This window comes from Bubalus kerabau, chromosome 5 (assembly GCF_029407905.1).
Source record: "Bubalus kerabau isolate K-KA32 ecotype Philippines breed swamp buffalo chromosome 5, PCC_UOA_SB_1v2, whole genome shotgun sequence".
Lineage (NCBI taxonomy): Eukaryota > Metazoa > Chordata > Mammalia > Artiodactyla > Bovidae > Bubalus > Bubalus kerabau.
In genome coordinates, this window is record NC_073628.1 from 121995717 (window position 1) to 122022673 (window position 26957).

Genomic DNA, 26957 nt, shown 5'->3' on the forward strand with positions numbered 1-26957 from the left:
TTACTGATGGGACTTCCCTGGTGGTCCAATGCTGGAGACTTTGCTTTCCAATGCGGGGGGTTCAGTCTCTAGTTAGGGAGCTATGATCCCTGCATGCCTCACAGCTGAAAACACCAAAACATAAAGCAGAAGCAATCTTGTAACAAATTCAATAAAGACTTTAAAAATGGTCCATGTCAAAAGAAATCTTTAAAAAGGAAGTTACTGCTAACCCCTGAATAATCAGTTTCAAAGTATAACCACAGAATCACTACTTCTAAAATGGTGGAGGCCAGTTGTCATGTGCTTAGGAAGGAAATAAGGAAACCCAGACAGGAGGAAATTTATCTGCATTTCCATTACTCATATTTTATAATTTTTATTGTTTTTCTGGCCCCTGTGACCATTTAATCAAAAAAGATTGTTGTTTTAAAACTATTTATGAAGTGTTATATAAATACAACCATGGTTTTTTTTCAAATAGCTACATTTTCATCACATACCTCATAGTTGCATTGCTAAAGCCTTTTTATTCAGTGGACTTTTATGACTATACCAGCAGGCTGGCTTTAGGTAACTTCGTGTTTTCCAGTGCATAAGAAAAGCTTTTCCTTCAAAATAGCCTGTTTTCTTGTGCATGATGAAGTGATCTGGCTCTAATTTGTCAAAAGGTAATTAAGATACCAGCATGAAAATATAATTAGATATTATAAACTTAAATGAGTTTGTCTCTTCAGCAAGTATTTTCAAGTCCACATGTAAAGTACAGAATGCTGCTATACTTTCTGATCCCAATTAGATACAGTCTTCTGGTCGACTTCTACAAATTGCCAAAGCCCTGATGGAAGATGCTGGCAGATACACGTGCGTGGCTACCAATGCAGCTGGAGAAACACAGCAGCACATTCAACTGCATGTACATGGTAATGGCACCTTCATGTCTTAACAAAAGAGCATTTCTATGGTCTTTTAAAAAAAAACATATTGGGCTCATTTTTATTGAATTGTAGTGTAAAAGAAATGAGTGTTTATTTTAGTCCGTATGAGAAAAGTATATAGTTTACATTATGGTCATTACTCATTGAAGGTCTTCAGTTTTCATATTGTCAAATAGACACGCTAGAGCTCATAAACACACACACCACCTTATGTTTTAATTGTTTGAATTCTGTCAGCTGATAGCTTTGTACAGATAACTTTTGTTGAAAAACCAGAAGTTGCAGGTTTTTTCCTTCGCATTGTCTATGATTTTCTTGCCTGCCTAAAAGATGAATTTTTTGAAGCTAGATGTGAGTAGAAGTTATCTTTGGCTGAGGATCTTCCCTCATGTACTTTAATAAAAAGTCTGAGTGGCCATGGAATGCCTCATGAATACTGCAGCTTCGCAGTAAACTTGAAAGACTCCTGGACTGTCATTGTGAGACTTCAGATCTGTAGAGGTTCATCAGAAAGGACCAAGAATTGAACGTCTGGACTTTCCTAATTCAGCCAAGGATATTTACAGAGAGCTAGCGAAGATCTCCTTGTACACTTTATTCATTTTCTCTAATTCATGTGATTGCTTGTTAAGCCTTTTATTCATTCATTCCATCCATTCATTCATATATTCACCCCATATTTACTGAGTGATCTTAACCTGAAATAACACCCCAGCATTTAGCTTAACTCCAGGTATATAGTAGGAAGTCAATAAATGTTTGACAAATGAAAGAGTAAATAATAAGTGAATGAAAAAATTTTGTGTGAACATTGAATTCTTCTAATCTGTTTCTTTACATGTTTTAATTAAATCACCCAGTTAAAAAATTAAAACGATCAATTCTCTAAATGTTTCCAATAAACCCACTTTATTCTTTCCCCCGTTTTTCAGATATGAATATCTGACTTATCATATACACAAACTATATTTCTTAGAGGACCTTTAGTTTTTCATTGAATAATTAACTTAATGATCAATATCTGACTGTAACCATATTGGAATTGTCTCACCATACTTGAGGGTTAGGGGACAGATTGACCGTGCTCTTCCTTAAGTTGCCTTGAATTTACCTCATTCCTTGTGAGGCCTCTGTATGTTTCCAGTATTCTTTGGCAGCTGTCTCCAGCATTTACTCAGACCTCAACTTCCATCTAAGAGTGTGCTGGGGGTGGGCTTGCTCTCCCCCATTTTCCTGCCCTGAGTCTCCTTGTCTCCTTTTTGTACAGATTATTTATCTTCTCCTTTCCAATAGCTTCAGTCCTAATCTGGTCTCCCGTTGCTGGCTAAAAGGAAGCAGTTGAGTAGGATAGCATGATATGTTGCCATCATCTCAGGCACTGGACTGATGCCAACTTTGGTTTAAATTCTTTGTTAACCATGATTTGTATAACTTTGAGCAAGCTACTTAATTAATCTGAGTATCTGACTTGAAGAGTGCTTTTGAGGTTTAAAGGTTTTAGATATAATATTATCTCCCACTTCTACTCTTTTAGAAGCTGTCCAGAAAAGAGAAGTTATTTGTTCTCTAGGCTGCTTTAAATTACTTAAATGAAAACTCTGTAGTGAGGAAGAGAACATGTCCCCAGAACTGGGAAGAACCAGACCTCAGTATTTGGGGCTCCCAGACTTGTCTTCATAAAAATCATATGTATTGCTTTTTAGAAATACATCTTTCTGGACGCCTTCCCACATCTCATGAAACAGCATCTCTCATGCAAGTAATCTGAGCCTTTACATGAAGAAACATTGGCCCAGACTGTAAAGACTGGTCTAGAGACTTGCCAGTGTAGTCAAGACTGACTGAAGACTAGAGTCCATGAAAGAACTCAAGTATCCCATCAAACACAGGGCAACAACAGAAAAGAAAAAAGCAGATCCAATATCTGAGAAAACACAAGTCTATCAACATACTATCTAACAATGGTAACAAAATATATGTTAGCAAGAGATTCAATTAGAGTACACAAGTAGAAAATCATCAGAGACAAGGAGAAGGAGGCTGGAGGATATCTGGGTTAATGTGAAAAAAGAGAAACACAAGGTTGGTGATTGTAAGGATTTTTTAAAAAACTACCAGACTAGTCAGAAAATAGAAAAGTCTTCTTGATATGAATTACCATAGAATAGAAGTAAGATATATTACTAGCTGAAAATGTTTCCCCTAATAGGATCTTGACTTGTCTGGATAACATTTCATCAACCTGAAGGAAGAATAAATGATGAAGTGAACTTCTAATCTAATATTGATCATGATCAACCTGGAGGAAGTAGTTAACATGACATGTGACAGGAATACGAACAGAAAGTGATGTATCATCTTGGCCTTCCTGATGGCTGTGTCACATTGGAGGGACGTGGTGCCAGACTTGATCCTGTCCTCTTTCATATTTGTATTCATAATTTCAGGGAGAATTGGAGATGTTAAAAGAGATGTAGGAATTTCTAAGGGATTAGTTGGTGGATTTCACAAAGACCTCAGAGGTTAAAAATGACAAATTAATCTGAGGCAAAAAAATTGCATAAGAATAGGGAGAGAGTGGCTTAAAGATACCACACATTGAATTACTTGAGATATTAATGATTCTCTCTAATTATTAATTTGATAATTCAATTTTGTAATAAAGCTAAGAAGTCAGTAATAGAAGTTTGTAGTACCTTTCTTATACTCTTGCTTTCTGAGTGCTTCCAAAGTATTATATCTAAGTCTGGTGCTGTATATTAAGAGGGACATGGAAAAATCTATAGGTAAGCAACTGTCATTTAATTATTTCTTTTATTGTTTAACCAATTCTATACCTGTTTTTTAAGTTAGGATTTGTTTTAATCCCAGGAGTAACACACTCAGCAAGTGAGTCTTTTCTATCCACAACTGTCATCCAAAAGTATTCAATCCTAAGAAACTCAGCTTTCAACATGCTTATTATTTTGCTTTTCTATAAAAAAGGAGTGTAGATGCTTCCATTTTTCTCAAACATGGAAAAAAGTGTTTCCAAAAGGTGGAGTAAGGGTGCGTGGTCTCCTGGACTAGAAATGAAGTCATGATCATGAGAAGGGGAACATTCTTATGATCCCCTGGGTTTTCCAAGGGAAGTTCTATTATAGACAGCAGAGGCTCTCAGTAGGTGGTCCTTTTGATGATCAAAGTTTCATAATTCTTGAAGTTCTAATTCTCTAGACCAAACTATGAAATTATATTTAAACCTCAAATACTTGCCAAGTGAGACAGATGTTTCCACAAACAAATGATTCTTTGGGGTCTAATGGCCCAAGTATTCTGCACGTAATTATTTTCTAGCCAAAATCAACCAAGGTGAAGCACTCAGAAGTAGAATATTGTAGTGAAAAGCTTTGAACTGGGGCTCCTACACTCCAAGTATTATCTGGAGGACAGTGGGCTTAGATGCTAACTTTTTAAAAGCTTAGTTTTCTCATCTGTAAAATGGAAAGGATGAAGATAATACCACAATCAGGGAAGTTGTTCTGAGGAATCAATGCAAGACTAGACATGAAAAATATAGCCTGGTGTCTGGTTCCTGGTCATCATCTGTAAATAGCAGCTTAATGACTGTTTTGGCCAAACACATATTTGGCTTCTGGCCCTGCTCATTACACCAACATTTTAACAAATATATCTAATGTCCTGCTGTCTTTACTGCTGGCCAGGAACTATTTTGTGTCTGTATTACTTGTCTGGCTAAAACATTAGTAGAGCACCCTTAATTTTATTATTTGGATGTATTTGCTTGGCTAAAATATGCTAACACCCACTTAAATTTTTTTTTCTATATCGTTTTTGTGTTTTGTGTAATAGCTCACTTGTGGCCTAGAGGAGACTTGAGAATATTGTAGAGAACTTTTCTCTTTTAGAGGATAACTTTAGTTCAGGGCTCTACTATGCTATTTTCTTGGTATTGGTGAATTTATTATTCATTGTATTATAATTTTCATGGTTAGGGAGTCTCCAAGGCACTTTTGATCAGTTATATATTCAAATTTTATCATGATTTGAAAAAAATGAATTAATGTCTCTGAATGATTAAAGTAATAGGCAAAATTTAGACCCACAATATGTTCAGAGGAAGGTGTTTTGATTTTGGCATGATACATGCCTGGAGCCTTTAGAAGAAAGCAAGCCAGTAAGTCGAATAGAGTTCAATCTTCTACTTGGAGTACACAGTATGCAGACATCTTATTGTTATCACAAAATATTATTACCTTACTAATTCTTCTTCTACAACAGTGTTCACCTAAATTCAATATTCCAAAACCATCTCTTTGTGCAGAAAGGGAATAATAGTATTTATATTTTTATTTAGTTTTTATGTTAAATGAACGAGCACCCTTTATTGAAGAGGCTCATCTTTCCCCCACTGAATGGCTTGGCATGCTTTTGAAGTCATTTGATTGTACATGTAAGGGTTAAATTTCTCTAAAATCAATTCTGTTCCATTGCCTAATTGTGATTCTTATGCCAGTACCACTCTGTCTTTTATTCTTTTTTCCCCAGCTTTATCGAGATCTAATTGATGAATAAAATTCTATACATTTTAAGTGTACCAGGGGATGATTCACTGTATGTATACTTTGTGAAATATTATTACAATCAAATTAACACATCCACCATTTTACACGGTTACTATTTGTGTGTGTGTAGTGAGAACATTTAAGATCTACTGTGTTACCGGTACAGTATTCAGTGGTCACCGTGGTGTACATTAGATGCCCAGAACTTGATCTTGTAAATGAAGGGTTGTACCTTTTGACCAGTATCTCCCCATTTCCCCCACCCCCCAGCCCCTGGTACCACCATTCTATTCTCAGGTTCTGTGAGTTCAACTCTTTAAATTCCACATAGAAGTGAGATCATATAGTATTTATTTTTCTCTGTCTGGCTTATTTCACTCAGCATAGGGTCCTATAGTTTCATTCAGGTTGTTTCAAGTGACATAATTTCCTGCTTTCTTGTGACTGAGAAGTATTCCGTCTGTCTGTCTGTCTGTCTCTATCTCTATATATATAATGTATGACAGTGCATATAATAAACACACAGAGGGAATGAGAGAGAGAAAGACAGCATCTTCATTATCCATTCATGTATCTATGGACACTTAGATTGTTTCTATGTCTTGGCTTTTGTAAATAATGCTGCAATGAACATGGGAGTTATAGATATCTTTGAGATACTGATTTTCTTTGCTTCAGATATATAACCAAATATGGGATTGCTGGACCATATGGTAGTTCTATTTTTAACTTTTCTGAGGAAAGTTCATGCTGTTTTCTAGTGGTCATTACCATTTACTTTCCTACTGAGAGTGTACGAATTTCTTTCTTTCCACATTCTCACTAACACTTGTTATTGCTTGTATTTTTTATAACCATACTAATGGGTGTGAGGTGATAATTCACTGTGATTTTGATTTACATTTCCCTGATAATTAGTGATGGTGAGCTCCTTTTCTTGTACCTGTTGGCCATTTGTATATCTTCTTTGAAAAACTGTCTATTCAGGCCCTTTGCCCAATATATATTTGTGTTATTTATTATTTGTTGGTGGGTTTTTTGTTTTTTTTTTGCTATTGAGTTGTCTAAATTTCTTGTATATTTTTATTATTCACCCTTTATTATATATATGGATATGACACCCAAAGCACAAACAATAAAAGCAAAATAAACAAATGGAATTACATCAAACTGAAAAGCTTTTGCAAAGTAAAGGAACCCATCAGAAAAATGAAAAGCAACCTACAAAATAGAAGAAAATATTTGCAAACCACATATATATATTTGATTTTATTGTTCATGCTTTTGGTTTCATATCCAAGAAATCATTACCAAGAACACTGTCAGGGAACTTTATTCTTATGTTTTCTTCTAGGAGTTTGTGGTTTCAGGTCTTACATTTAAGTGTTTAGTCCATTTTGAGTTAATTCTTTAGTATAATACTGAATTGAATACAGTACTTGATTTTCATATGTTAAGCCAACCCTGCCATTCTGGAATAAATTCCTCCTAGTCATGGTGCATTATATGTTTTACTTGTTGCTGGATTCACCTTACTAGTATTTTTTTGATGATTTTTGTGTCTCTTTTCATAAGGGATATTGATCATAGTGTCCTTTTATTGACTCTCTCTCTCTGGTTCTGTTATCATGTTACACTGATCTCTTAGAATGATTGAAGAAGTGTTTCACTCATTGTCTGCTTTATTTTGAAAGAGTTTGTGAAGGACTCAGTTTAATTCTTAAATGTTTGGCAGAATTCACTATTAAAGCCATTCTCCAGTTTTGTGAGTATGTATGTGAAGGACTTTTTTAAAATTATAATTAATGCAATTTGTTTTTATGTGTCTATTCAGATTTTCAGTTTCTTTTTGAGTTTGTGTTAGTAGTTTGTATCTTTCTAAGAAATTATCTATTACATCTAGGTTATAACGTAGTTGTTGGCACAAAACTGTTTATAATATTACTGTATAATTGTAATTCTGTAAGGTTGGTAGCAATGACCCTTGTTTCTTTCCTGATCGGAGTTATTTGGTCTCCTCTCTTTTGTTTTGTCTTGGTCAGTTGGGCTAAAATTTTGTCCCTTTTATTGATCTTTCAAAAAACCAGATTTTAGTTTCATTGATTTTCTCTTTCTTTGTATTGTCTATTTTTTGTCTGTTCTTTATTATTCCCTTTATTCTGCCTGCTTTGGGTTTAGTTTACTTTTCTTTATTATTCTGGTTTCTTTAGGTGGAATGTTAGGTTACTGATTTGAGTTTTTAATATAGTTGTTTACAGCTATGAATTTCACTCTGTGTTGCTTTATGTGCATCCTGTAAGTTTTGGTGTGTTGTATTTTTATTTTAATTTATCTCAGGGTATTATGTAATATCTTATATGATTTCTTCTTTGAGAAACATGTTATTTAGGAGTGCGTTATTTCATTTCTACATATTTGTGAATTTCCCAACTCTTCTCTTAAGATTGATTCATAATTTCATTCTGTTGTGGTTTAAAAACACACTTTTTAAATCCTTTTAAATGTCCAGAGACTTCTTTTATAGCCTAACATATGGTTTATTCTTAAAAATATTCTGTGTGTACTTGAGAAGGATGTTGATTTTGCTATTCTTGTGTGGACTATTCTGTGTATATCTCTTGATTTACAGTGTTGTTTAGTTTTGTCTAATTATTATATCCGTTCTTGAAAGTGGATGTCTCTGACGATTCTTGTTAAATAATCTTTCTTCCTTAGATTCTGCAAAATTTTTGTTCCATGTATCTAGAGACTCTATTGTTTTGTGAATGTGTATGTTAGTTACTCAGTTGTTTCTGACTCCTTGCAACCCCATGGACTGTAGCCCAGCAGGCTCCTCTGTCCATGGTATTCTCCAGGCAATAATACTGGAGTGGGTGGCCATTCATTCCCTTCTCCAGGGGATCTTCCCGACCCAGGGATTGAACCCTGGTCTCCTGCACTGCAGGTATATTCTTTTCCTGGAAAATTCCATGGACAGAGGAGCCTGGCAGACTACAGTCCATGGGATCGCAAAGAGTCAGGCATGGCTGAGTGCCTAACACTTTGACTTATGGGCTTTCCTGGTGGCCCAAATGGTGAAAAAATCTTCCTGTTCTTCAGGAGACCTGGGTTCAATCCATGGGTCAGGAAGACCCTGTAGAGAAGGAATGGCTACCCACTCCAGTATTTTTTCTTTGAGAATTCCAAGGATAAAGGAACCTGGTGGGCTACAGTTCAGAGGATTGCCAAGAGTCAAATACCACTGAGTAACTGTTTTGCGAATATGTGATTATAATTGTCATGTATTTTGGATAAATTGATACTTTGTGTCATTTAAAAATAACTTACTTGGTTGCTACTAATAGTTTTTCTTTCAAAATCTGTTTTTTTAATATTGGTATAGCCTCTCCATTTTTATTTGTTTACTGCTTGCATGATATCTTTTCCATCCTTTTACTTTCAACCTATTTGTGTCTTTGAATCCAAAGTGGATCACTTGTAGACAACATATAGTTAGGTCATGTTTTTATTTTTCTTTTGCTTTTTAAATCCATTCTGCTGGTCTCTTCTGCCTTTTGCATAGGGTGTTTATACATTTGCATTTAATGTAATTACTGAGATGCTAGAATTTATGTCCATTTATATGTATGTATGTATGTGTTGTTTTTGTGTTCTTCCATTACTACCTTTTTGTGTTAAATAGATATTTTCTTGTGTACCATTTTATCTTATTCCTTCTTTTTCCATATATTTGAGTTCATTTTTAGTGGTTGCCCTAAAGATTACAATTAGCATCGTAATTAATAATGTTAATACTTTGGATGAATACTAATTTAGTTTCAGTATTATAAAAACTTTGCTCCTATCTAGATCCCTTCCCTTTCCCCTCCTTTGTGCTATTATAGTCATACAAATTACATCTTTATTCATCATGTGCCTATCAATATATATTTATAAATATTGATTTATGTTATTGTCTTTTAAATCAGGAAGGAGAAAACAGTGTTATCTGCAAAATATACAGTTTTACTGTCTTTACTATTAGTTACCTCTACCAGTCCTCTTTGCGTCTTTATATGTATTAAAGCCACTCTTTTTATGCAGCCTGAAGGACTTCCTTTAGTATTTTTTAAAAATTTAATGTTATCAATCAGTGGATATTAAAATAGGGAGATTATTATGGATTATCTAGATGGACCCAGACACGTCATGAAAAGTAGAAAATTAAGGCAGAATTCAGAATGATGAGATGTGAGGTCTTATGACCTTCCCTATTACTAGCTTTGTAGATGGAGGAAGGTGTCCACAACTCAAGGAATATGTGTCCTCTCTAAAAGTTGGAAAGAAAGTGAAGTCACTCAGTCGTGTCCAACTGTTTGCAACCCCATGGACTGTAGCCCGCCAGGCTCCTCTGTCCATAGGATTCTCCAGGCAAGAATACTGGAGTGGGTTGCCATTTCCTTCTCCAGGGGATCTTCCCAAACCAGGGATTGAACCCAGGTCCCCCGCATTGCAGGCAGATGCTTTATCCTCTGAATAGGCAAGGAAACAGATTTTCCTTTGAACCCGGCAGAAAGGAAATGAGTCCTTCTGCAACTGTGATTTTAACCCAGTGAAGCCATGTTGATTTCTGACCCACAAAACTGTGAAGTAATACACTTGTGCTATTTAAACTACCAGGTTTGAAATAATTTGTTATGGAACGGAAAGGAAACTAATATGGTAACTTTCCTGGACAATCTCTGTGAAGTCTGTTTTGATAGACTTTAAAATGCCTCTGGGAAAGGGACTGATTTCACTGAGCAAATTTTGGGTCTGGATAGTTAAAGACAAGTCCTAGGAGTGGAAATTTCCAGAGAAAGGCCAGACAGGTCAAATAGTGAGTCTTCTAGGAATGGGGCTTTTAGGTAGCTCTGCTCCCCTCCAATATTTACTGTGCTTTTTTTCACTGTGGCTGCAGAGCTGTTTGTTCTCAAGATTACTGCTGAGGTAAGGAAAGAGTGATGGGAAGAAAGTCAGATAAAATGTTGTAAAACTCACTCTTCTTAATTAGATTTAGCTCTTTTTCTTGAATAAACACTTCTTCAATTATTGTAAGCATTTGGTTAATTCCCCAAGTTTTAAGAAAGTTTGTTTTGATAATTTTCCAATGTTCTTTTTTTTTTTTTTATGGTGGAGTGGATTTTGCAAGTCCTTATTCTGCCATTCTTGCTGACATCTAATCTTTTCTCTTTAAGTTCTCTAGTGGAATGAAAAATAGCCAATCTGCTTCATGGCTGTTATATTTCTTATTCCCACCATATTGTTTTATTGCAGTAGTTACATAGCCTGTCAAAGCCATCAATGATCACTTTAGTTGAGCAGGCTTCAAGTTAATATTTAAATAACTATTTTGGAGCAATGTGCCATGGACTAATTATTTTTCCTTTCCAGTTGTAAAAGTCAGATAGTCATATTTAAAGGTCTTTTTTTTTTTTTTTTTTGCTTAAATGCCATATCATAAGTCAGAATTCAGCAGAAAACAGAAACAATCTAAGCATTTCAAATAGGAAGATTTAATACGTTGCTTAGATAAATACAAATGAACTACAGGTTTGAGGGCCAAGTGGCCTCTAAACTTTGTCTTCAGGAACAACTTCCAAAAAAATAGAAATCTGATGTATAAGGTCATCTATTTTTGAGGACAGGCTTTATTTTAAACTTGTCAAAAACCAGCTTTGAATTATATTGTTTGTTATTCCTTTTGCTTGTTTGTTTGCTTTGGTATAGTACTTCTATTATTTCTTTATTCCTGATTTCTTTGGTTTTCTTTTATTGGTCTTTTTCTAGAATCTGAGTTGAATGCTTAGAACATTTATTTTTAGCATTTCTTAGTTTTTAATACGGAGAAGGCGATGGCACCCCACTCCAGTACTCTTGCCTAGAAAATCCCATGGACGGAGGAGCCTGGTAGGCTGCAGCCTATGGGGTCGCGAAGAGTCAGACATGACTGAGTGACTTCACTTTCACTTTTCACTTTCATGCATTGGAGAAGGAAATGGCAACCCACTCCAGTGTTCTTGCCTGGAGAATCCCAGGGACGGGGGAGCTTGGTGGGCTGCCGTCTATGGGGTTGCGCAGAGTCGGACACAACTGAAGGGACTTAGCAGCAGCAGTTTTTAACATATTAATTAGAACTTGAAGATTGCCTTTGGATAATGTATTGCTTATTGATGGCCCACAGATTTTAGTTTTAATCAGTCTCATTCTAATTAATTTTTTCTACCCGTATACATTTGTCTTGATTTCCTCTTTAATAAGGTTTTTCCCCATGTAGAAAACTTTGTATTTTACTACTGAGTTCTGTGATTTTCTTATTATGATTTTTTAAATTGTGATATAAACACCTTATTGAGATTTTTTGTGACCTAATATATAATCTGTTTTGAAAATATTCTGTTGCCATTTGAAAATAATATGTATTCTTTGTTAACAATAAATACACAAATAACATGTGTGTGTATAAACATATATCAGTTCAGTCCAGTCACTCAGTCATGTCCGACTCTTTGTGACCCCATGAACCACAGCACACCAGGCCTCCTTGTCCATCACCAACTCCTGGAGTCCACCCAAACCCATGTCCATTGAGTCGGTGATGCCATCCAACCATCTCATCCTCTGTCATCCCCTTCTCCTCCTGCCCTCAATCTTTCCCAGCATCAGGGTCTTTTCCAGTGAGTCAGCTCTTCGCATCAAGTGGCCAAAGTATTGGAGTTTCAGCTTCAACATCAGTCCTTCCAGAGAACACCCAGGACTGATCTCCTTTAGGATGGACTGGTTGGATCTCCTTGCAGTCCAAGGGACTCTCAAGAGTCTTCTCCAACACCACAGTTCAAAATCATCAATTCTTCGGCGCTCAGCTTTCTTTTTAGTCCAACTCTCACATCCATACATGACCACTGGAAAAACCATAGCCTTGACTAGACGGACCTTTGTTGGCAAAGTAATGTCTCTGCTTTTGAATATGCTGTCTAGGTTGGTCATAACTTTCCTTCCAAGGAGTAAGCGTCTTTTAATTTCATGGCTGCAATCACCATCTGCAGTGATTTTGGAGCCCAGAAAAATAAAGTCAGACACTGTTTCCACTGTTTCCTCATCTATTTGCCATGAAGTGATGGGACTGGATGCTATGATCTTAGTTTTCTGAATGTTGAGCTTTAAACATATATATGTTTGGGTAATTTTAGCTTTCAAATTCTCTAGAACTTTATTTTTGTTTCACTATGGAGTTAATTTCTAAGAAATACTGAAATATACTACTTTTAGATTTTTCAAATTTTCTCTCCTTTTTTGTTTACAATTTTGCTTGTTTATACAATGCATAAAGCATTATCATTATAGTGGATTCTTTCTGAATTGCAACAGTTTAGTCAGTAGAAAGCATTATTTTTGCCTTGTATACCAGTTTGTCAGAAATTGATATCTCCTTTATTTTTCTTGTATATCTCTGTCTAGCTCTTTACTGTCAACATTTTTACAGTTGTTTTGCTTGTGCTTTTTAATTAAAAAAAAAAAACTGATAACCTTCAGATAGTCTTAACTCTTTCTGTATTGACCAAGAAAATTAACTCATTCACATTTATGCTCTTGATTTACATATTTGATTTTATTTCTACCATCTTATTTAGTTCTAATCATTTTTCTTATTCCCTTGCCTCCTTTCCCCTTTCTATTTTTGCTAGGTTAATGGATCAATTATTTAATTGGATATGAGGTGGAGGTGAGGGGCTCTGGTGCATTGGATAAGTTAAATTTATCAAATCTTTAAAATGTTTTTTATATAAACCCCAAAGTTAACATATACATAGCTTCTTTTCCGAATAAGAGAAAACCTCTAGTTTACTTGCAATTTTGTTTTTCCTCATATCCCTCCTGCATTCCTTAAGGTAGGAGATGTAGGGCTTTGCTATTCCAAGCTGTCTTTACTTTTACACTATGCCTCTTAAACTTTTTGAATTCCTACTTTATAAATACATGGTTTAGTCACTAAGTCATGTCCAACTCTTGCGACCCCATGGACTGTAGCCTGCCAGGTTCCTCTGTCCATGGAATTTCTCAGGCAAGAATACTGAAGTAGGTTGCCATTTCTTCAGGGGATCATCCCAACCCAGGGATTGAACTGATGTCTCTTGCATTGCAGATGGTCTCCTGCATTGCAGGCGGATTTTTTACCTCTGAGCCACCAGAGATGCCCAACATTAAAACTAAAGCAGCATTATCTGTGATTATTTAAAGTTGAAAATGTAGTTTTCTGTTTTATTTTACTAACAGTTGTAACTTTTCTATCAAAAAAGACTCTAATAAACAAACAAAAATGATTCTAATTTCTCTGAAATGATTTAAGATAGGACTGTTCTAAGGTAAAGTCAGGCTTCCCTGGTGGCTCAGATGGTAAAGAATCTGCCTGCAACACGCGAGACTTGGGTTCGATCCCTGGGTTGGGAAGATCCCCTGGAGAAGAGCATGGCAACCCACTCCAGTATTCTTTCCTGGAGCATCCCCTTGGACCAAGGAGCCTGATGGGGTACAGTCCATGGGGTTGCAAACAGTTGGACATGACTGAGTGACTAAGCACAAGGTAAAGTCAGATATTTTGAGAAATACTGATGTTCTTCACTGAAAGAGTTCAAATACATTAGATTACTTCTTGGTAAAGGCAGTTCATCATCAGACTAATCAGATTAATTGAAATTAAAAATACTCCCTTAACATTCTTTTACTACTCTGCTAATGTATGTATCCAAGGCTTTTCCATTCTGGGCATAGATGAATAGATGATCCAGCAAACCTTTTTAAGATCTTTTACATCCTGTTTTCACTACTGCTTAATAGTATCCCTCTGCCCATGGGGATTCTCCAGGCAAGAATACTGGAGTGGGTTGCCATGCCCTCCTCCAGGGTATCTTCCCAACCCAGGGATTGAACCCAGGTCTCTGGCTTGCAGGCAGATTCTTTACCATCTGAGCCACCAGGGAAGCCCCACTTAATAGTGTACCTTAGTTTTATTCCAAATATATCATTGAATATAAGTGAAAGATAGAAAGGAAAAAAGAAAGAAATGACAAGTCCCAGTGAGGAAACCATTTCCGTTTAATACCCTATTTCTGTGTGCTAGTTACCTCTTCGGGCTTCTTGCAGAGCCACCCAGCCTGGACGATGCAGGGAAGATGCTGAATGAGACCGTGGTGGTGAACAGCCCCGTGCAGCTGGAGTGTAAGGCAGCTGGAACTCCCTCACCTGGTCTGTTTGTTTTCTGACTCTGTAACTTACCAATGTTTTAAGACTTGTGTGAATTGCTAAATCTGTTTATGAGGATACTATAGTAATTGCTAATGAAGAAAATATTATAGAATACATTTCAAATGTAAAACACTGATTAGGATATCATTTGGTGGATGATATTTTTGAATTTTCATTGCTTTTAGCTCCATGAAATAATTTACCCATTTAAATAATGTACAGATATGTGAATAATTGCCTTACTGTCCTTACTGTGGCCACAAAACCCACAATGTCATTGTATATACATTTATGCTGAAAATATACTTTTAATCTAGTCTAAGTTGATCATGAACCATTCATTTGATGAGATTGTTATTGTATTGATTCTCATCTTCGGTAAGTTATTCATATGAATCAATAATAATATAAAATTTTTGAGGCTAATAGTGTGTTTGATTTTGATTAGAAGTCTAAACAAAATTTTTGTAGATGAGAGGCATATATTCTACACAAGAAGAAATAGAATTGATTGAAAGTTTGCTCTCAAATACTGATAGATTAGAGAAAATGTAAAGAATATCATTTTTACAAATTCACTTCAAACACTTATTTGACTATTCATATTTTTCAAATGTTTACCTCCTTCCTCCTAAAAATCAACCTTAAATATTTAAACAGATTAAACTAGAGTGATAAGCATAAGAATAAAGCAGTTGTTACTATTGTAGTTAACCTCTAATTCAGTGTGTATATTGAGTTTTTTTTAATTAATTAATTTTTTATTGAAGGGTAATTTTTTAAGAAACATTTAAATAGATGGGCTTCTCTTCTCTTCTCCTTGCAGCTATTACATGGTACAAAGATAATCGTCCACTATCAGATTCCAGTAGTGTGACTTTCTCGAACAGAGGACGGATCATCAATATTGAAAGTGCCCAGATCACAGATGCTGGCATATATAAATGTGTGGCCATCAACTCAGCTGGAGCAACCGAGCTGTTTTACAGTCTGCAGGTTCATGGTTAGTGCCACTGCTAGATTGATCCAGGGTAAAGAAGCATTCAAAGCGATCAAGTGCATCTATAAAATTCTAGTGTTGATATTTAACAGAATGTGTTATTGTCATCTTTATTTAAGGATGCAGTGTTCTAAAACTGCTAAGTGTTTACATTTTTGATTCCTATTAAATGCTCTGTTTTCACATGCTATTGAACTTGTTTGCTTTAGATGAATTGTTCAGAATAGTCATCAACTATCTTATCAGCTAATGACAGTAGCCCTGTTTGTCAATATTGTCTATCAGAATCATAGGTTCAGGAAATGTTTTCAAGTTATTTTCTCTAATAGTGCTTTTAAGAGGAGTTCGTATTAACGTACTAGCGTGGATACAGTGGAGGGAAACATGCATACACACACAAACCTGGAAGGCAAGAAATAAAAATATAAAACACATTACTATGGACAGAACACATAGTTGTTATTATTCTGAGATGAAATATTCTGTGATGTTAGCATGCCTTACTTCTGTTTATTTTTTTGTTCCTTTCCAGTGCCCCCATCAATTTTTGGCAGCAATAACATGGTGGCAGTGGTGGTTAATAACCTGGTGAGGTTAGAGTGTGAAGCCAGAGGTATCCCGGCCCCAAGTCTGACCTGGCTGAAAGATGGGAGCCCCGTCACGAGTTTCGTTAATGGGATACAGGTACTCCATGCCATTTCTTAAGGCAGATCTACCATCTCACTATCAGTCCGCCAAGTCTGAACAAATAAAAGGGACTTGCAGAGCAAGGATTCACAAATGTTATCCAAATATGTACATATATACATCTATAAATATGGACACACAACTGGGATTTCTAGACAGTTCATTAAAAGCTCAGTATGTCTAAGAGTTCCCTTGTTTCATATATAATTCTGTATTTTGACTATTGTTTTAGGTACATCTGCTTCCCTATTCCCACTGTCTGGTATCACCCTAAGAGATACTCTACACAAAGAAATGTTTATCAATGACAGAAGCAGGAATTTCCTGGTAGAAGTTATATTTAAATTTCTGAAAATAATAATGAATCAGAGAACCATCTAGAGTGTAGTTACTTCTACTAAAACATCATATCAAGAAAAATGGAAAAAGACAACATCATGAGAAATGAAATTTGAGTCTGAGAACAAAATTTAAGTACTTCGCACTGACTCAAAATTTGAGATACAAAAAGATATATATCCCATTTAAAGTGTACTTTAATCTTGTTTTGCCTTGAAGAAGGCATAGTTATTCCACCGTTCTGTTTCTTGAGCTTTTCTTGAAAATCCTTTGCTTGCAGAATTTGGAATCATAGACTGTCCAGAGTCAGTGTCAGTATTTTTGAGATACAGCTATGTCAATGGAATAAAAGGGCTATGAGTGTGACGAATTAATTTGATTGATATTACAGTGTTAATTTTAACTTCTTAATTGTTCTCCCAAGGAAAAATTAGGAGGAGGATTAACTCCTCTTATTCCCACTTCTTATCTTTCTCCCCTGGTGGCTTTCTCTCTTTCTGTAGTAAGCGTAGATAAAGTTGAATCTTCACTTGACCCTGTATGTGGAGAGTTGTTTTCAGTGATTATTGCCAGCTTTGGTTCTATTCTCTGTCTTCCTCCATGGAGAAAATGAGGAGATTGAATGATGCTTGCCCTCTTTAAAATATCCAGGTAGAAATCCTTCTAGAGGCAAATGTTTGATTGATTAAACTCAGAAAATAATTGAAAAAGTATGTTTACGCCTCCCCTTCTCAGGAGCCACGTTGGTTATTTAGTGCTCTGTTCTCTGATAGGTTCTGTCTGGGGGCCGCATCCTCGCATTGACCAGTGCACAGATCAGTGATACCGGGAGATACACCTGCGTGGCAGTAAATGCTGCCGGGGAGAAACAAAGGGACATTGACCTCAGAGTATATGGTGAGACATTTTAATAATTCTTTCTGCTCTGAAACAGCTGTGTTTAAGTCCAGAGATCATTGACACAGTTGAGAGTTTTTGACAATGGAGAGCTATGAACAATGGAAATGAAGTTATAAGATTAACAGAATCAGTTTCACCCTTTCTGCGTCATATTTGACTTTGACTGATTTTCCCTTTTTGAACTTCTGAGAATGAAAATGCATACAAAGATATGATCTTCTCACTAAAGCAAGCTCCTCTTCAAGTAGCTCTCTTGATCAATTCTATTTGAAGCCTAGATTTTCTTACCTTTAGATTATATGTACAATCAGCATATTTTATAGTTAATACTGTGTCTATGAATTAAAGGATTATTTGGGAAGCAAAAGTTGAATATAAATTAGGCAAAATTCAAGTCTTTTTCCTTCCTGGGATGCAGCTGTAATATACAAAAGGAAAGGTCTGATTCCGTCACACCAAAAAGCCCCCAAGATGAAATTGTGGTCTCATTGGCCTCCATTCATAGATTACACTTGTCATTTCACATTTTTGTATACCTTTGCATTTAGGACTTTTTCAGGTTGTTTTTTTCTTTTTAGTGTCTCATTTGCATTACACTTTTGCTTCCTGGAATAATGGATTTGTTTCTTCTGTGGCCCTCGAAGAGTATCTGTTTAATGCAGGCCTTTTCTTCTAGGTCCTATTTCAGTTCCAAAGAATTCACTCCTTTTAAAATATATATTAAAAAATGTATTATTTTTTTAACCTCCAGGCCATGTGAATTGATGTGCCTTTTTGAATTTGCCAAAAACAGTCATCACAAATATCTTTGACTTTGACTTAGTAAGTCTTAATTTTTTAATTAAAAGGCCCCTTGTGACAACATAGATACCATACATATCTAATTAAGCTAAAAAACCCCAATTGGCATCAGTAAACCACCCATAATTTGTATGCATCCCCCACTTTTGTTGCTTCTGCAGTTGACATGTGTGGATATTCAGCATCCAGGTTTGTGGGTGCTCTGTGTCTGAGATAACAGAGATTCCAGAATGCCCAATCGTAAGAAATCGAACTCCTTCCCTTATTGGATCACTTTTGTGCTTTATGAAGAATTGGAATGTTTCCAGTCTACACTGTTTTTAGAGGATGATTCATCAGTTTAAGTTTGTGACACAATAGCTCCTTCAGTCATGAGCAAGCCTAGCCCAGGATTGCCATTGGTATTCACTGGGTTTTAGTCAACACTGAAAATCTGGCCTTGGCTTTTTCCATTTCTGCATTGATTAATGTCAAAAGTGGACCTGAGAGGTGATAGAGAGTTGATGTTTTCCAGGAGTTATGAAGATGTGCATGACTATGCTTTAAGATTTTGTTAAGATACTCTCATACAAGTCTTTTAGTCCCAAAACCAGACTCTTCCCTCTGTAATAAAAGTCAAGAGGCTAGCTAACATGTACATGTGTTTGAAAATGTGTGTGTGTATAGTAGCTTGCTATGCTTATATATTTCAAATGTTAAAGAAGTGTCAAATTAAACAATTTTAATTTGAAATTAGCCTCCAATCTATCCTCTACTATTTATATTATGCCCCTGCCTTATATTCCTAAGTTTGTGGTATGAACCTTGGCGATCTTGGGTTGGTTTGTTGCTCATGGCCAAATATAAGTTCAGATTCACATTATAGAGTATAGGGGTGTAAAAGGAGCACATACTGGATAAAATAGCTATCCGTACAGTTACAAGAATAGTTCATTAAACTGTTTCTCCTTGGTATAAATTTGGAGGATGCTTTACTGTATTCTGAAGTGCTGAAACAAGAGAATTGAGTTTTTAAATGATTTAGATTCCTGCAGTACCTTTTCTTTAAACTGAAACTCAGAGAGCTTTCTTAGCACTCACACATTCTCCAGCATCTCCACAAGCATAACCCCATGGCAATTCTGACTTGATAACTTATGTGTTACAGGTATAATGCACAGGATGAGAAACAGGCCCAATATACCCCTTCCTAAGCAACATGACTGCAAAGCAGAGTAGGGATATCATCTAAGAAACCGAGGAATCTAAAGAGTGGAAGCTTTTTCTCTTCTCAGACTAAACAAAAAGTTGGAAATGAAAGACAGGGCAGAAAAAAAATAGATGGGCTTTAGTAATATATATCCTCAACTATAATTAGATTTGCTTTAATTTATGTTAAGAAACAAATACTCTTTTTTTATATTTTTCCTCTCAATGTTAAAAACTTGGTTTCCTTTGGAGCTTGACTCACTCACTTAGCTGTAAGAAAAGTAATTAAAGGAAAACTATTTGGAAATTAGCATTCTGCTCTCTTGAATTATTTCTGACATTTATGTCTACAAGCAGTCCTAAAGAATCCATGCTCTTTTATCAAGTCTACAAGTAATCTAAGATAAACATGTTTTACATAGTCATGAGGCTTCTCTTGTGGCTGAGCTGGTAAACAATCCACCTGCAATGCTGGAGACCTGGGTTCAATCCCTGGGTTGGGAAGGTCCCCTGGAGAAGGAAAAGACTACCCATTACATTATTCTGGCCTAGAGAATTCCATGGACTGTATGGACTCCAGTATCCTGGTCTGGAGAATTGCATGGGCTTGCAAAGAGTCAGACACAACTGAGTGACTTTTACTTACATAGTCATGGTACATTTTTATCCAGAGACCAGACTTTTCCTGAAATTATTTCCAAGCTATGAAATATGCTGTTCTATTTAGGACTCTTTATGCAAAGACTGGTGAAGATATATATTTTTTTCATAATAGAAGATGGCACTCGTGCTCATTTTGCTGAGATTATAGAAGTTTTCATCTCAGACTAGTTGCGTATCTTTATCTGTTGTCTCACATGTTAAAAATAATCCCGCTCTTTTCTGTCACCGTAGATAAATTTAAGCTGATGGAGAGCAAGTATCTGTGTGTGCTATTAAATTTAGCAGAATGGACATCACAGATCTCTGCCCAAATGCTCCACTGGTCTGTTCCAACCATGGTGCATGAAATTTCTTTTGTTAGCATCAATTCCTTTGGGTTTAGCACAAGTCCTGCATCCAGAAACAGCATAAGAAAGTACCCTCTAATTTGTATGCCTTTTCCTGTGTAGCAGAGAAATCTCCTGGTTACAGAAAAACTTGTTACTAGCTGAAATCCACAGAAAAAAACATTACTAGCTAAAGTCCATTGTCATTTTGCCACACGCAGCCGTGTCAAGTCAGAAGCAATGGCTAACGGGCTGTTAAAATGTTCTTTACCACAAGCACCTCATTCCTCCCAGTGCATTTGGAAAAATCCTTTAGGATTCATTTCAGTGAAACTTTGCCTTTCTTGTAAAAACAAAAACAAAATACTACAAATATGGTATGTTTCTTACAATCCTAAATAGTTATAGAATTTAGTGAGAAATGGCCGGGGAAATTCCCCTTTGTGCTTTTTTGGAGTCGCCCTTTAATAACAGACCTGGTTTCAGTATTAGTTCATGTTTTTGAATTATTATAAATACAGGCCTGAAAGAGGCCTTGAGAGCTTATGAAGCCCACCCTCTCATTCTTGGCAGGGCTGTACCTAGACCATCTAAGACAAATGATTGTTTACTCTACTTTTTAATATACCCAAGGGAAGGCGATTCCTTAAACTCCTCCAAGAACATATTTCAGCATCTGACAAGCCTTATACCCAGGGAATTCTCATTTTAATCTCATTAAAATTTCAACTCATTTCTTTTTATGTAGCTGTGTGTTGTGCAGCTGGTCACTGATTTAGTTATCTCACATGGTCTTTATTCCATAGAATCATGTTATTTCACATAAGGTCCTATCTGTCACCCATCTTATATTTTGCACACTGAGAGGTGGGACAGGATGATCCCTTTCAACTCGATTTTTATTTTGCCTCTATGTGTATGAAATTTATTTTATTTTGCAAAAAAATATGTAAATAAGCATCAAAGATATATTTGCTTTTAATTCATTGTTATTTCCAAAATATTTCATGAGTGATTTAATACTTTGAAAATCTTAAGGGGTGACTTCGAGCTCAAGAAGTTTCTTAAATGGGCACTTGGTGAGAACTTCCAGTTCTAAAGCTTTTTTGCACGAAAAGTTAGTGAAAAACTATTTTTGTTCAACAGGAACACATTAATCAGTGATTTATGAACACTTGATTCTGAGCCAAGTGATGCAAAGAGGGTATGCTAGAATTACTGTGATCCTACATCTTAGAAGGACTAATAAAGTTATTCAGTGTATGTCCTGATGATTCATAAAGATAAGCAGTGTGCTGGCCTCTTTTATCCTGAGGGAAAACCCATCTTTCACTTAGTTGCACCAAATATTATGGGAGAAGAACAGAACGTCTCTGTCCTCATTAGCCAAGCTGTGGAGTTACTATGTCAAAGTGATGCTGTTCCCCCGCCGACTCTGACCTGGTTAAAAGATGGCCACCCCTTGCTGAAGAAACCAGGTCTCAGTGTTACTGAAAATGGGAGTGTGCTAAAGGTAAGGCTACAGATTCATTTACTTCTTCTTATTTCTAAGATCATCGCTTTAGTATTACCCCTGTCAAAATAGTACACTATTAAACTTTACAAGTATCCTGCTAAATTTATCCTCTAAAATTCTAGGAACCCTTTTGAGGTTTGTGATATTTTTTCTAATTAATGCCTAGTAAGATTTAAATATTTAAATGTCAATTCATATTTGAAGGCAGAAGCCATTCAAAAAATGCTTCTAGCCAAATATGATAGAAACATTCTAAGGAGTGCATCATTTCGGTCATCCAACCAATCAGCGAATACCCATTCTAGGTGCTCTGCACAGGGATGCAATAAAGAATGACACATTTATGCAAAATTTTCCAATTCTATATAAATATGTATATTCTATATACATACATATAAAATTATTTCCAATTTTATATAATATATGAAAATCTAGCAGCTTAATTGAAAAATGCAGCTAAGTGCTATAAGGCTCTAAGTTACTTACCCAGTGGATGATACAGACAGTACATTTGGGAAAGATAGCAAAAAGTAAGGTTATGGTTGCCTAGAATAGTCTTGGATGGCTATTTGGCTTTTTGTGGGTAGATGGGACAGAAGACCTGATTATGAGGAGCAAGTAAACTCATGATACTGAAACAAAGTAACAAAGTGAATTTTGGAAATAATGTTGACAAGGCTGATTTGAGTGAAATAAGAACTAACATGGAAAGTCAGCCTAAGGAATTAGGATTCAGGAAGCTAACAGGCCACTGGAATGTGTATAAAATCCTCATAATAACCCTATGTAGAATTGAGAGAGTGGCTAAGTAATCTGCCCACAGTTACTAAGTGGCAGAAATGGGATTTGGATATAGAAGTATAACTTCAGAATCCATGCTGCTAACCACTACGCCACATGGCTTCTTGGTAAAAGAAAGTTATCACTGTCAAACAAAGAGTCTTGAGAAGTGAATGAAAATTGTGGCATGAAGGGAAGCTAAGAAACTTCCACAAGTAGAAGTATAAGAGAGAGTGGGAGGAGTGTGAATGTGTGTATCAGAGGCAAGAGAATGGAGTCTTTCAAAATTACAGTTCTGAAATGATGGAGCTGGTAAGGCTGGAAAGGTCAGAGTCACTGATGGAGGAAGTAAGATAAGTCAGTTGAGTTACAGAGGGAAAATAAAGGCAAAAAGTGCTGCCCTTTCTCAGAAGTAGAGCCTAGAGTTCTAGAAAGCAGCTAGAATTCTCAAACCTCAGCACTGACTGAATGATAGAGGCAGATGATTATATTAACCTAAGTCCCAGCACTGCTCAGGGAGAGCTGTGCTTGATTAGAACTGTCTTAGCAATTTCAGTGACTGGAGTTCATTTCTTCAGAGCACAGATCCTAGTGGAGTTGGGAAGCCAGGAGAGAGGGAATGAAGAAATCCTGGGATTCACTGAATCTCCACCACCAAGGCCATCCAGGCACCCTGGAATGATTGGGTCCAGAGGAAGGGATGTAGGGAGAAGACTTCTTGGAAATGAGAACTAGTGAAGACTAAATACTTTCAGTGATAACTGCAACTCCAATGATTCACCCTCTTTTGAATATTCTAGCAATTGATTTCAAAGTTAGCTGTCAATTACATATAATTTGTTATACCTCTTATAGTATCTTATATTATTATTTACACCTTGTTTATCATTAAACTTTTTTATATTCACATGCTTTATATTATCAGCTAGGTTGCAAACTCAAGGCAGAAACCATATTTTACCCTGTATTTCTTAGTGTAGTACTTCTATCTACTGTAGTATCTGTAGGTACTTCTATCTGTAGTACCTAGTACAAGATTCTCAATAACTGCTGAAAGGTCTATGAATAAATGATGGATAAGTATTCATGTATGTTGCAGATAAATATATGGAAAATATTTACTGATATTCAATTATCTACCAAGCACCAAACTGGGTACTAAGAGATTAAGACTAACTGAGTATATTGGTTGACTTGAAGGAGCTTTTAAACATGATATAGAAGAAAGCAATAAACTAAGAGTAAGGGTATTATTTTACTGAAGAGTGTCCTGGACATAAAAAAATAGTATGTTTAAAGCCCTAAATAACTCATTCAAAGGTTAATTGTGGGGGTTTGCTATTTTATCTTAATCATATTTAAAAGACCTTTCTAGACCTCCAACCACTAAAGTTAACGAGATTAAAACAAGGTATGATAATTGTTGATAATTATTAAGTGATAATTGTTGAATCTTGATAAGTATTGAATGTGGGTGATGGGCATATAGCCATCAATTTTATTGGGTTGGCCAAAAAGTTCATTTGAGTTTTTCATAACATCTTAAGTAAAAAATAGACTGAACTGTTTGGCTAACCCAATACTATCTTCTCAACTTTTTATATGTTTGAAAACCTTCAGAACAAATGAAAAATCAGAGATCACAAGCAACATTAATATAAAACCCCAATTAATTACAAAATATAAACCGTGGTTTCAAAGCATGATTTTGTTTTTAGATTGAAGATGCTCAGGTTCAAGATAGTGGTCGCTACACTTGTGAAGCCACAAATGTTGCAGGAAAAACTGAGAAGAACTATAATGTCAACATTTGGGGTAAGTGAGATCAGCCCTTAAATGATTCAGCTTGTGGTTTGACCTATCATTGTTTGTATTAAACCGTTCCTAAACTGACAACCACATAAATAAGACATAGATGATATTAATTAATATGTTTAAATGATGCTGAGCTGTCCTGAATATCAGCTTATATACTTAATTCAAGGGCAACTAAATAGATTTCCTGAACCTAAATATATAGATCACTGTAACTTTGATCTTCTCTCCTGACTGATTAACATACCCTCTAGCTTCTAGAGCCAGGATTTGCTAATGATGGAGCATTCTTCATGAGCAGAGAGCCTGTTGGTTAATTGAAAATGTCAGAAGGTCAAATTATGTATGTGAATTTAGTGTGTGACAAAGACAAAGAGCACGTGCATTTGGGGTGGGAGATGAGGTTACTCTGCTGACGAATGTGAAATGCTATGCTCACTTGAAGTTTTAGTAAGTTACTAAGATAATTTGTTAGTTACTAAGATAGTTTTTAGGAATAATTGCAACTTTTATGTTAGCTGTGGTTGTCTGCCAGTTGTTAAAAAGTGTTCCTGTTTCCCAATTAATCAACTTTTAAGTACTTGTTTACATTCATTTATAACATATTAACCACTATTAATTTGGATTATATTTGTTTAAATATTTTAATTATTGAGGTAATGACATGAAATATAACTTTGCTTATAAAAGTTAATTAAAAACCACAGATTAAAATAAAAATAAGTAGAGGAAGTAATCTGATTCCAATGGAGAACAGCTATTGTTTAAAAGTATGCATTTACTTAGAGAATAGCTTGTTAATTATAAATCATTATTATCATTTTAAAAATCTTGAAAATTATGAGAAGTGTTATCATTTATCCTATAAAGGAATTCATTTACTTTTAAATACTAAAATTTATTATGTACTAAATTTATATTTATTACATGTTAGTTACATATTGGGCTTCCCAGGTGGCTCAGTTGTAAATAATCCACCTGCCAAACAGGAGATGCGGGATCAATCCCAGTATCAGGAAGATCCTCTGGAGGGGAAATGGCAACCCACTCCGGTATTCTTGACTGGGAAATTCCATGGACAGAGGAGCCTGGTGGACTATAATCCATGGGTTTTTAAAAGAGTTGGACACAATTTAGTGACTAAACAACAAGTTACATATTATTAACTTCTCTTCCTACTTCCTTCCATCCTTTTTCTCCCTCTATGTTTCCTTTACTTCCCTTCTCTTATTTCTCTCAAGTGGGAAAAATATTCATACACTTCCCAACATGGACAAGAGACTGCTAAGTGTTATCAAGTAAAGGTTGAAAAAAGAAGTGAAAAAGAAAAATTTGGAGTGATGATCAATTAGAAAGTGAGGTGAAGAATTCACTTTTTAAAAATTGTACAACAAAATATAATTTATTTTTAGTTCTTTATATTTTTAAAGTTTACTTTATTGAAATACAGTTGATTTATCAGTCAGTTTAGCTCAGTCACTCAGTCGTGTCCAACTCTTGGCGACCCCATGGACTGCAGCACGCCAGGCCTCCTTGTCCATCACCAACTCCTGGAGTTTACTCAAACTCACGTCCATTGAGTTGGTGCTGCCATCCAATCATCTCATCCTCTGTTGTCCCCTTCTCCCCCTGCCTTCAATCTTTCCTAGCATCAGGTTCTTTTCCATTGAGTCACTTCTTTGCATCAGGTGGCCAAAGTATTGGAGCTTCAGCTTCAGTCCTTCCCATGAATAGTCAGGACTGATTTCTTTTAGGATAGACTAGTTGGATCTCCTTTCAGTTCAAGGGACTCTCAAGAGTCTTCTCCAACACCACAGTTCAAAAGCATCAATTCTTCAGCGCTCAGCTTTCTTTATGGTCCAACTCTCACGTCCATACCTGACTACTGGAAAAACCATAGCTTTGACTAGATGGACCTTTGTCAGCAACGTAACGTCTCTGCTTTTTAATATGCTGTCTAGGTTGGTCATAGCTTTTCTTCCAAGGAGCAAGCATCTTTTAATTTCATGGCTGATTGCTTAGAGAGAGTAAAAAGAATATGTATAGAAGAGTACTGTGTAGAATGACTCGCACATACCATGTAAGAAGGGAGACAGAAAAAGAAATCCCAGATGGGAAACTGAGTTGGAACATTTGTCAAAGAGGTAGGAATAAAACTGGGTAAAACTTCTATTGTGGAAACTCAGGACAGTGGTGTTC

General features: G+C 35.8%; 1 protein-coding gene across 1 annotated transcript in view; it reads left to right on the forward strand.

The window, feature by feature from the left end:
- Positions 1-26957, forward strand: part of HMCN1 (hemicentin 1) — a 546435-nt gene that overhangs the window by 330536 nt on the left and 188942 nt on the right. The window contains exons 36-42 of the mRNA XM_055582953.1: positions 779-902; positions 14642-14743; positions 15570-15746; positions 16276-16427; positions 17543-17666; positions 21985-22160; positions 24662-24758. Coding sequence (XP_055438928.1) covers positions 779-902; positions 14642-14743; positions 15570-15746; positions 16276-16427; positions 17543-17666; positions 21985-22160; positions 24662-24758 — 952 coding nt within the window. The remainder of the gene's footprint in view (positions 1-778; positions 903-14641; positions 14744-15569; positions 15747-16275; positions 16428-17542; positions 17667-21984; positions 22161-24661; positions 24759-26957) is intronic.